General features: G+C 41.7%; 1 protein-coding gene across 1 annotated transcript; it reads right to left on the bottom strand.

Moving 5' to 3' along the window:
* Nucleotides 1–11,173: 11,173 nt before the first annotated feature.
* Nucleotides 11,174–12,079, bottom strand: LOC118555458 (mitochondrial ornithine transporter 2). The gene has a single exon (XM_036123589.2). The coding sequence runs from the start codon at nucleotides 12,077–12,079 to the stop codon at nucleotides 11,174–11,176; it is 906 nt and encodes a 301-aa protein (XP_035979482.1).
* Nucleotides 12,080–12,898: the final 819 nt, after the last annotated feature.

Here is a 12,898-nt window from a genome sequence, read left to right as displayed (position 1 = left end):
TTATTTAGCATAAGTGACTCCATTTTGGGTCTCTGGTTTTCCTTTTAACACAAGGGATTGAATATTTTGCCTTTTTCCTTATTTGCCTTTCCTCATGCATTCAGTGAACCAGCTCCTCGTTGGATCCATTACTAAATTCCATCGGCAACTTGTACCTTTAGAGGCTGACGATAGCACAGCTGCTGCTCTAGACCATGGGCGACTGTGTGGCCACACAGAAAGCAAAGGTGCTTCATCCCTCACCCTTTCATCCTTTCTCTTCTAAAGCCACATGTTTCTGCCAGCCAGGGCCAATCTAGCAAATCCCACTTCACTGACACCAGCTCTTTTAAGGTTCCGAATACCCAGTTTCAACATGGGAAGAAATAGAAGTTAATTAATCTGATTCATCAAGATTAGAAAAAACTGGAGAGTATGATAACTATTAAATAAGTTGAATATTTCAGAATCAGCTGGCCATGAGTACTACCAAAAATTCAAGGAAAAAATAATTACAATCTTATACAAACATTTCCAAAGAATAGAAAAGAAAGAACACTCCATAAAAATGTCATTTGTTTAGCATAACTCTGATATCAAGAAAGGAAAATTAAAAGGCAATATCACTCATTGATATAAATTAAAGGGAGAAAAATCTCACCATTGTCTTTATAGATACAGAAAAAGCATTTGTTAAAATTCTGTTTATTATGGAGTAAAAATCTCCTTAAACTGGAATAAAAGGAAATATTCTTAATCTTTAAATGATATGGGGCAGGGGCGCCTGGGTGGCTCAGTCGTTAAGCGTCTGCCTTCGGCTCGGGTCATGATCCCAGGGTCCTGGGATCGAGCCCCACATCGGGCTCCCGGCTCGGCGGGAAGCCTGCTTCTCCCTCTCCCACTTCCTCTGCTTGTGTTCCCTCTCTCGCTGTGTCTCTGTCTTCAAATAAATAATAATAATAATAATAAAAAGATATGGGGCAGGGGTGGCTCAGTCGGTTAAGCCTCTGACTCTTGATTTTGGCTCAAGTCATGATCACAGGGTGGTGAGATCAAGCCTCATATCAGGCTCTGAGCTGGGCATGGAGCCTGCTTAAGATTCTCTTTCTCCCTCTACCCCTCCCCCACCTCCCCAGCCCTGCTCACACTTGCAAGTGCACGTGCACATGCCCACGTGCGTGCTCTCTCTCAGTAAATAAATAAATAAATAAATATAAAAATGTTTAAATGATATGAAAACATTTATAGCAAAAAAACTTAATTGTAAGATGTTAGAAGCTTTCCTCTGAGATTAGAAACAAGACAAATGCCCATTATTATATCTATTTAATATTGTACTGTAGGTTTTGGCTAGCATTATAAGTCAAAGAAATACAAGTCATGTGGATAGCAGAGGAAGAAGCAAAGTTGTTATTATTTGCAGATGATATTAAGGAGTACACAGAAAATCCAAAGTACCTACAGATAAAATGTTATAATTAAAAATAGTTTAGTAGGGCTGCAGAATTTGAAAAATTAATATCAAATTAGTTTATTTTACAAATGCAACAAAAAGAAGCTGACATTTTAAATACAGATATAATTTACAATCATAAAAAATCAAGTAGCTAGGAATAAGTATAACTAATAAAGTATAACACCTCTGTTGGGGAAATTATATGATTTTATAAAGAGATGTTAAGATGACTTACATAAATAGAGAAATATATAATGTTTGTGAATCAGAAGATTGAATATCTTAAAGTTATCAATTCTCTTCTCCCCCAAGACATTATTACTTTAAACATTATAACATTACTTTAACATTACGTTGAAATTTGTATGAAAGAATAAAAGTCAACAATAGCTAGGAAACTTCTTAAGAAAAAAGAGCAGGAAGAAAAAACCTGCCCTGGGGTGCCTGGGTGGTGCAGTTAATTAAGAGTTGAATTCTTGGTTTAGGCTCAGGTTTTGATCTCAGGGTTGGGAGATCGAGCCCTACATTGGGCTCCAAGCTCAGAGTGGAGTCTGCTTAAGACTCTTTCTGCCCCTGGGTGCCTGGGTGGCTCAGTCGTTAGGCGTCCGCCTTCAGCTCCGGTCATGATCCCAGGGTCCTGGGATGGAGTCCCGCATCGGACTCCCTGCTTGGCGGGAAGCCTGCTTCTCCCTCTCCCACTCCCCCTGCTTGTGTTCTCTCTCTCTGTTAAATAAACAAAAAAATCTTAAAAAAAAAAAAGACTCTCTCTGCCCCTATGCTAGTGCATGAGCTCTCTCTCTCAAGTAAATAAGTAAATCTTAAAAAAAGAAAAAGAGGGGTGCCTGGGTGGCCCAGTCAGTTAAGTGTCTGCCTTGGGCTCAGGTCATGATCTCGGGGTCCTGGGATTGAGCCCTGCATCAGGCTCCCTGCTCAATAGGGAGTCTGATTCTCCCTCTCCCTCTGCCCAACCCTCTGCTCAGGCTCTCCCTCTCTCTCTCTAATAAATAAATAAAATATTTAAAAAAAATAAAAAGAAAAAACTTGCCCTACTAATAATTATTAAGACTTGTTATAAAGTTATATTAAACAAGGTTGTCTGGTACTAATGCACAAACAGAAAATTTGACAAATATAATAGTTCAAAAATAGACATAAATATATGTGGAACTTTGGACTATTAAAGAGATGGCAAGTCCAATTGTCTTGGTCTGCTACTCTAACAAAATACCACAGACTGGTGGCTTAAACAACAAGACATTTATTTCTCACAATTCTTGAGCCTGAGAAGTCCAAGATCAAGGTACCAGCAGACTAGGTTCTTGGTAAGGGCCTTCTTCCTGGCTTGCAGACGGCAAGGTTCTCAGTGTATCCTCACATGGCAGAGAGAAGATATCCTCAACTCACCTCTTCTTCTTATAAAAGCACTAATCCTATCATGGGAGCCCCACCTTATGACCTCACCTAAACCTAATTACCTTGCAAAGGCTCCACCTCCTAACACCATCACACTGGGAATTAGGGCTTCAGTGTATAAATTTGGAGGTGGGGAGGGCACAAACATTCAGTCCATAACACAAATCAATGGAAAAAGATGAAATGTTCAAATTAAAATGGTTATCCATACGGAAAATATTAAATTGGGTCTTAATTTAAGAACTCCAAACTGATCTATGATTTAACTGTCCAAAATAAACATAACAAACAAACAACTTCAAAGCTTTTAATGAAAAATATAAGTAGATATATTGTAACCCTCAGGGGCAGAAATAATTTCTTTAAAAAGATACTGACCATAGAATAAAAGATTAATAAATTTAACTGTATTTGAAATCAAGACATCTTAAAAATGTAAAAAGGATAAATCCTGAGAATGTAATGTACAGCATGGTGAATATAGTTAATAATACTTTATTGTATATTTAAAAGTTGCTAACAGAGTAGATCTTAAAATTTCTTACCACAAGAAAAAAATTATAACTATGTGTGGTGGTGGATGATAACTAGACTTATTGTGGTGATCGTTTCATAATATATACAAATATTGAATCATTATGTTGTATACCTGAAACTAATATGTTATATGTCAAATAAATCTCAATAAAAATAAAATATATGAAAAGATACAAACCAGGAGAAGATACTCACAATACACATACTGACAAAGAATTAATCGGGAATATGTAAAGAACTTCTACAAATGAATATAAAGAAAAATGATAATAGAAAAATGGTAAAAGACATGAAGAGACATTGCATAGAAGAATCACACATAACCAGAAGACATATGAAGAGATATTCTTTTGCTATAGTCAGAGAAATGTAGATTAAAACCAGGATAAGATAGATTTTTTTACACGCAATTGTTTAAAATTTGAAAAGCCTGACAGTACCAAATGTTGGAAAGGATGTGGACACAAGAGATCCATTGGGGTTTATATATTGCAAGTGGGTATGAAAATCAGTGCAACTGCTTTGGAAAATAGGCATTCATAATTACTCCTAGATAAATATTTGAGAGTTCCAGAATTTCTATTCCTAGTTATACACCCAAAAGAAACTCTTGCACATTTACATCAAGGGGTATATATGAGAATATTTATATTGACAGTGTGCACAAGAGCAAATATCAGGAAACAATCCATATGCCCACCAACTGAATGAATAAACAGTGGTATACTCACAAAATGGAATGTTTTAAAGTAGTCAGAATGAATAAATTATAGTAATACAACATTATTGGATTTTAACAATAAATATTTAGTGAAAAATATAAATATACCAAAGTATTACATACAGTATTTTACCCTTACTATAAATTTTAAAACAACTAGATGAAAAATATGTATGAGGGGAGTAATATATAATACAATAAAAGCCTATTCAAAAGAGCAAAGAATGATGTACATGGAATTGAGGATGATGATTACCTTCATTTGGTGGAGGGGAGGACAGGTATGAGGGACCATGAATATGGTTAGATGTAGTTTATTACCAAGTCCCTAGCATTTGGGGGAGGTGCTATGTTCACAAATCTTATTATTATTTAGGTTAATAACTAGAGAGATAAATATATATATAGATAGATGATATTGGATAGATAAATAAATAAATAATGCAGGTCACGTGTGGACTAATGATGACAGTTTATTATAATCCAATTCTGTGAACCTGAGTTCCAACAAGGCTTAAAAGAAAGCAGCGTATGTGATAGAACATAAAGCACATGGAATTACCAATGATGTATTCTTGCTAAAAATGTTTAACCTCAACCTAGCCTTCTCTCAAGGAATCAAAGCCCAGAAACCCAGGGGCCTTTCTGCATTACAGAAGACAGGAATGAACCATGGCTCCACACTCAGAACTGAAGACTAACACTGCTGTGCAGCTTCTTCATGACCCAATGGGCACCAGAATCTGAAAATATTCCTATGTCTGGTGCCAAGGAGAGAGGGAAGGTTTTTTGTGGGCAACATCTCCAAGAACCCAGATTGGGAACCCAGAGTGCTGGTTAGAGAAGTGTTGTCCATTTCTTCAAAGGTAGAAAGGAGCCTTTCCTCTGAATCACTAAAGGGCCATTTGATTTTCAACAGCAAAGAAGTTACATGGAAGGTTGCCGTAGTTAACATCTGCCAAGAGTCCAGGTGGCTGAGGAGAACCTAGTGGAACTACTTTAGGCTGGAGTAGAAATACTCATTATAGGGGCGCTTGGGTGGCTCAGTTGGTTGGTTGAGTGTCTGCCTTCGGCTCAGGTCATGATCCCAGGGTCCTGGGATGGAGCTCCACGTTGGGTTCTCTGCTTGGCAGGGAGCCTGCTTCTCCCACTTGCTCTGCCTACTTGTGATCTTTCTCTGTCAAATAAATAAAATCTTAAAAAAAAGAAATGCTCATTATAAAGACAACCATCTGGCTTCCTTTTGGCAGAAATAATACCCTTTCTGGGGACATCCTCCCACCCCCTGAATGTGCAGGATTGTTATAGGTGTCAATTTTCTACAAAATTATTTATTGACCTGTGAAGTTTTTCATCTCAAGGTGCGGACTAAAAGCCAGTAATACCAAATACTCTGAATTGGTTTTGAAAAAGCCATTAAGGCTGGTGCAATGAACCAAGCATCGGTTCACCACCATCATCCTTGAAAAGGTCAGGACACAGGGGGGCACCTGGGTGGCTCAGTCAGTTAGGCAGCTGCCTTCGGCTCAGGTCGTGGTCCCAGGGTCCTGGGATCAAGCCCCGCATCAGGCTCCCTGCTCGGCAGGAGCCCTGCTTCTCCCTCTCCCACTCCCCCTGCTTGTGTTCCCTCTCTTGCTGTGTCTCTCTCTGTCAGATAAATAAATAAAATATTAAAAAAAAGAAAAGAAAAAAAGAAAAGGTCAGGACACAGGAAGACACTAGTCTGCCTTTTAAACATCATTGACAAAGAGCCTGTCTTTAAGTGCTGTCATTAGGAGGGAGCTGAGAGCACTATGGATGGTGCAATTCACGAGGCAGGCCACAGACTTGGTTGACAGTTCCAACACTGAAATAATTAACTTTTTAAAAAAAATTCTCAGCAGACTTCTGGGCCATTCCACATGAATCTGGAGAGATCAGAGAGACCAGACAGCTACACACTTTGAATGATGCTCAAGTTGGAAATGCAGGCTCTGGATAAAGGGGTACTTTCTGAACTTGAGCAAAAAGTCTCCTGTGACTATTTTTTAAAAAATATTGATTTATTTATTTCAGAGAGAAAGAAAGAGGGAGGGAGAGAGAACACGAGTAAGAGCTGCAGGATGAGCAGAGGGGAGGGAGAAGGAGCGGGAAAGAATCTCAAGCAGATCCCTGAGGAGTGCAGAGCCCAACATGGGGCTAGATCCCACAACCCTGAGATCATGACCTGAGCCAAAATCCAGAGTCCAATGTTCAACGGAGCCACCCAGGCGCCCCTCCTGTGATGATTTTATGTACACAGTTACTTCCTGGAAATATTATCACCCTTTTTTAGAGCTCTGGGCCAGAAGAGAGAGAACCTATTTTTCTTTCTAAATCAGCAACTTGGGGGTATTTTCTTGTTCAAGGAAGAAAATAAGCAGGAAAATAATCCATTGCCAGATATGTTCCTTCTGAGGTATCACATACACTTAACAACTACTATAGCTCGGTATCCCGTGAAAGGTAGACAAAGAATGAATTTCTAACTACAATATCACTGTAGCATTGCAAGATGCAGACCATCTGGCCCTGAAAGTAGACCAAATGGTATAATAAATATCAGAGAAGATTTTTCAAAGTTGAGGATTAAATTATGTTATGTGAAAGTGAAGTTTAAAATAAGGCTAGGAAGGGGCGCCTGGGTGGCTCAGTCGGTTAAACGTCTGCCTTCGGCTCAGGTCATGATCCCAGCATCCTGGGATCGAGTCCCACATCGAGCCCCACATCGAGCCCCGCATAGTGTTCCATGCTCAGCAGGGAGCCTGCTTCTCCCTCTCCCTCTGCCTGCCTGTCTGCCTACTTGTGATCTCTCTGTCAAATAAATAAATATAATATTTAAAAATAAAATAAAATAAAATAAAATAAGGCTAGGCATCAGAAAAATGGGTTTGACCAATTTAAATCTTAGAGATAAATAACCATCTCATCACACACACACAAATAAATGGTAACTCTGTGAGGTGATGGATGTGTTAACTAACTTAACTGTGGTAATCATTTCACAAGATATACAAATGTCAAATCATCACATTGTATATCTTAACTTACACAAAATTATTTGTCAATTATATCTCAATAAAACTAGGGGAAAAAAGAAAGAAACACAATGGACCAATTTAAAGAATACAAAAAAACCTCACAATACAAAAACAAAACACAATTAAGGAAAAGAGACATTTCCTTAAATTCAAAGATCCCATCACTGATTTTACACACACATACAATTTAGATTCTGCTTTTTCATTTAAAAGTTTATTCTAGAATATCACTCTTCTAACTGTAAAACAAACATCTAACCATGAGATCCTTGAGGACAGAAACCAGATATCATTAATGTCTGAATACCCATTTACATTGTAAATGGTGTAGATTAAATATTTTTATTTAGGTAAATAATGATATAAAACTCAAATTTCTTTAATCTAAAACGCAAATTTCTTTAAACACATTATTTCAAGTTACTATATTTTTGTCTGGAGTACAGGTCTGAAATGATACAAATTGCACCCAAATATCAAACCATAAGTTAAGCAAATTGAGTAGAAAAAAATTCTCCTGGGCGCCTGGGTGGCTCAGCTGGTTACGCAACTGCCTTCAGCTCAGGTCATGATCCTGGAGTCCGGGGATCGAGTCCCACATCGGGCTCCCTGCTCAGCAGGGAGTCTGCTTCTCCCTCTGACCCTCCCCCATCTCATGCTCTCTCTCTCTCTCATTCTCTCTCTCAAATAAATAAATAAAATCTTTAAAAAAAAAAAAAAGAAAAAAAAATTCTCCTGACTTAGATTTCCATCTCTCTTATCTGCCTCAAACTATTTCTATTGAAGATATTTAGTTAAACCTTTGATGGACAACATGTAGAAAGGTCTGCCTACAACTGGGCTGAGACAAGCTTATAGGTGCTGGGCAGGGGGCCGTGGACTCTGAAGAGGTCCATTTCCTTTTTTTTTTTTTTAAGATTTTATTTATTTATTTGACAGAGAGAGACACAGCGAGAGAGGGAACACAAGCAGGGGGAGTGGGAGAGGGAGAAGCAGGCTCCCTGCTGAGCAGGGAGCCTGACCTGGGGTTCGATCCCAGGACCCTGAGATTATGACCTGAGCCGAAAGCCAACGCTTAACGACTGAGCCACCCAGGTGCCCCTGAAGAGGTCCACTTCCTGCTGGAAGCCAGTTCTGTTCTCTATTCTGCTTTAATCCAAGTCTGCTTGGATGAAGCCCCACTAAGTAGCTACTGACCATTTAAGTATGAAATTTATAGAACAGGGGCACCTGGGTGGCTCAGTCGGCTGGGCGGCCAACTCTTGATTTTGGCTCAGGTTATGATCTCAGTGTCCTGGGATCGAGCCCTGTGTCAGGCTCCTTGCTCAATGAGGAGTCTACTTGAGGATTTTCTATTCTCTCTCCCTCTCTCTGCCCCTTCCCCCCCCCCCCGCCCCCGCTTGTGCTCATGCATGTGCTCTCTAAAATAAATAAATCTTTAAAAAAAGAACAAATGTATAAGTAACTTAAAAGTAAAGTAGAAAAATGGTTTTCTTTTAAAGAAAAAGCAGATGGAAGAGCAGCCATTGCTCTTGAGCACACAAAGCACAACACGAGCCTCCTTTCCCCAGATGCCTGCCACAATCCCCATTTGTCAGCATCTCGTTTCTCTGACCCTCTTGTTTCTGGCTCTATGGCTAGAGTTACCCCAGAAGCTTCATGGATAGCAAAAAGCTAAAGGAAACTGGAGATTCCACACAAGATTTCCAAAGGTGATAGACACACATGGTGGAGACTATTATTAAGACTGGTAGCCTGCTTGCTTTCAGCTTTACAGGCTTCTTAAGAACACTTTTTTTGAGAGAAATTCTGCTGGTCTTGGAGCAGCAAGGAATAACGAGGCTTACTTTAGTTGTAACAAGAATGACTGTCTATACCATATGGCCAAAGAACAGGTATTCATCTCCAAGTCTGTGGGGATCAGACGAACTAGGGCTTTTTTGTTTTTGTTTTCTGGGTTTTTGTCTTCAGTGATTAACACATGTGATATGGTTTAATAAAATTGCTTTGCTTATGTTTCATTGCTTTATAAATTCACACCTCATATGCAGTCATCAGTAAAACTCCCTGATGGCCAATACCAAATTTAGAAGGTTCAAACATTGTAAAAGAATGACAAGGAGTTATAGACCCTGAGGTAAATTTCAGGGTAGGTCAGCCCTATTCACTGTGGAGTGCAAGTACTAAGTTCTGTCTAGTTCTGCCTGAGAGGAGAGCACGTCATCTCTGAGTACTGTCATTGACCACCAAACAATGAACAAAAGTTCCCTTGGCTTTGGCACTTTATGTTGCCCTGGAAGGGTTTCTGACTGGTGAGTGGCAGAGAGGACAATGAATAATCCAAAATGCATCAACAGCCTCATCCCATTTGTCCATTCCTCAATCTAAAGCCCAGTAGATGGGGTACCTGGGGGGCTCAGTTGGTTGAGCATCTACCTTCGGCTCAGGTCATGATCCTAGGGTCCTGAGATCGAGCCCATGTCAGGCTCCCTGCTTGGTGGGGAGTCTGCTTCTCCCTCCGCCAATGACCCTCATGCCTGCTCCTTCCCTCACTCATGCTCTCTCTCTTAAATGAATAAATAAAAAATCTTAAAAAAAAAAATAAAGCCCAGCAGAGGGGAAGCTTTTGGAGAGGGGAGAAGAGGGAAAGTTGTGCAGATGAAGGCTGTGCTACTTCCCACAGGCCTGCTGCTGTAGGCCACACCTAACTAAGAGTGCAGCATTTGATCCCACTTTGAAAATGAATGCCAATAAGAATAGAGCATCTTGAACTATGAATCTATCCTGAAATTAATAATACACAATACGTTAACTAACTTGAATTTAAATAAAACCCTCAAAAGATGCTTTCTAAATATATATCTATATCTAAATATATATATGAACATATACGTAGCCATTGGAAAGGATGAATACCTACCATTTGCATCGACATGGATGGAACTGAAGGGGATTATGCTAAATGAAATAAGTCAAGCAGAGAAAGTCAACTATCATACGGTTTCACTCATATGTGGAACCTAAGGAATAGCGCAGAGGACCACAGGTGAAGGGAGAGAAAACTGAATGGGAAGAAATCAGAGAGGGAGACAAACAATGAGAGACTCTGGACTCTGGGAAACAAACAGGGTTACAGAAGGGAGGGGGGCGGGAGGACGGGGTAACTGGGTGATGGGTATTAAGGAGGGCATGTGTTGTGATGAGCACTGGGTGTTATTCACAACCCATGAATCGTTGAACACTACACCAAAAACTAATGATGTACTATATGTTGGCTAACTGAACATAGTAAAAAAAATAAAAAATAAAAAACAAACACATATATATCTAAATATATATATAGAGAGAGAGAGAGAGAGAGAGGGAGAGAGAGCATCTTGGGAAAATGCAGGACACTTATTCCGAAATTGTAACTCAAGAATGTGGAAGTCACACCAGTATGCAGGTATATTGTCCTCTTAAAAATCTAGATGGGTATGTGGGGTTTCAAGCACCACACAAAAACTTTTTAAAAACTTTAATTGCCTAGTATAGTGAACATGTTAAGTAGAGTTTTAAAGAGACCCTACATCTCAAATGGGTTAAGCCATCATTTATGACCATCTTCACGAAACACGGTTAACTCTTTCTGGTGATACGAGATTAAACATGAAACCAAACTGTTTTACTCACGACAGGTAACCGACTAAACTGCATGTACATGTACAGCTTTATACCAAAGCCGTGATATAACTATATTTGCCATTTCAGATCAGGGTCATAGGCCACCCGCTCACTATGTATATCCCACCAAACACAAGAGCAGCCATCTTTGTTTTAATACAATTATGGGTAGAAATCATATGATGTAAAATAGAAGTTCTTCTGTGAAGTTTAGAGTAGAAGAAGGGAAGACAAAAAATTCCCATGAAGTAAAAAATAACTCCACATTGGTCCAGGACTCCATGAAACCTGAGATAAACTGTAGTCCTCTAAGGCCTTTACTTGGATCCAGTTCACCAAGACACTTCAGTATGCTTCAACCTGGCTCATCATCACTCTCCTGCTATATTCATAAGCCAAAAATAGTGACCCATTGGCAGGGAATGCTCGAATCATAGTAGCGGTCAGTCCAGAATATAAGGCTGCTGTTCCTTCATTTTTCACAATACTTATAAGAGTTCCCAGAAATCCAGCCTGTTTTCCAGACATGGAAAGAACCTGAATTCTGGATTTGATACAATCCACTGGGTAGATGACAAGCCAAAGACAAATTCCAGCAATTCCACCACTTAACATCAAAGGGACAGGGCCTAGTTCATCTTTTGATCTCCCTGAGGCAAAAAATGATCTACTCAGTTCATAGCCACCGAAGAAGAAGAAATAGCCCGGTACTTCTTGAAGAAGAGTGCTCGAGAGTCCTTGGTAGAAGCCCAAGGGGCCTTCCTTTCTAAGGATACTCTTCACGACGGACCAGATTGTATTTTGGCGTTTTGCTATTTTCCCGGACATCTCCATTTCGTACATGGTCTGCAGGCGGCACTTGACAAGCTCAGTGGGGCACAGGGCCAGCGCAGCAAACGCGGAGGCGAAGGAACCCGCAGCTGCCGTCTGCAGATCACTCAGCCTCGCCTGCGTGTCCAGTCCAACCACTTTCCTCACAAGCTCTTGGCAGAAGCCGTAGCACATGAAGAGGACAGAGTTCTCGGCGACGTAGGCCATCAGCGCAGGGCCGGTTCCCTTGTAGAAGCCCCGCAGGCCCACTTGGGAGTACGTTTTCAGGCAGCAGTCGGTGAGGCCCTTGTACAGGCCGGGGAACGTCTGCATCTTCACTTTCACTGTGTCGAAAGGCTGCCCGGTCAGGACACAAGCCGTGCCCCCGACCGCGCCCGCTGTCAGGTCGATGGCGGCTTGGATGGCAGCATTGGACTTCATGTTCTCACGCTCTTCTGCTGGTGTCTGTGGGAGCCGACGCTCTGGAGCTCAGGGCAGGTGTCTCACGCCCAGCCGCCCGTTCTCGACTCTCCGTCCTCGGCGGGAGAAGCCGCTTAACCCCAGGCTGGGTCTCGGGCCGCTCTCCGCGCGCTCGGAAATAACCCCCCGCCGGCCTGCCCCCGCCCGCCGCTCCGAGGCCCGGCCCCCGCCCGCCGCCGCCGCCACCGCCCGGCCCGCCCGGCTCCCGCCGGCCCGGGACACCCGCTGAGTACACACCTTGTTTTTCTTAAGTAGGCCCCACGCTGGAGCCCGACGCCGGGCTTGAACTCACGGCAGCGACATGGAGACCTGAGCTGAGCTCAAAGAGTCCGCCGCTTAACCGACTGAGCCCCCCAAGCGCCCGGTAACGACACACTTTTAATGAATTATAATACAGCGATTGAAAGCTAGTCCATAAATTCTTGCACTTACGGCCAGAGACTCTAGACGCCGCTGTTAACCGGCCGCGAAAGAAATGCTTTGGTTTTCCGCTAGGACTCCCCTCCCCCTCTCCCCACATCTTACCAGGCAAAACAAAAGGGGATGTGCTCCTAGTTCACTGGGCCTGGAGTCAAACGGTCAAATCTACAGAAACAGAGGTTTAAGATAGGGAAGACAAACTACTTGGGGGGGGGGGTGGTTTACATGACAATTGGTGGCACCCTTAAGGTCTCTAGGACGGGAAAGGCAGCTCCGCAGCCGTGGGGGCCCCGCCGCGCCTCTCTTGACCTTGCTCTTCCCCGGCCCGGGGACGCTGGCGGAGGAAGGCGCTCCGCCCTG

The sequence above is a fragment of the Halichoerus grypus genome, chromosome 2 (assembly GCF_964656455.1).
Source record: "Halichoerus grypus chromosome 2, mHalGry1.hap1.1, whole genome shotgun sequence".
NCBI classification, from domain to species: domain Eukaryota; kingdom Metazoa; phylum Chordata; class Mammalia; order Carnivora; family Phocidae; genus Halichoerus; species Halichoerus grypus.
This window is presented reverse-complemented; position numbering and strand designations above follow the sequence as displayed.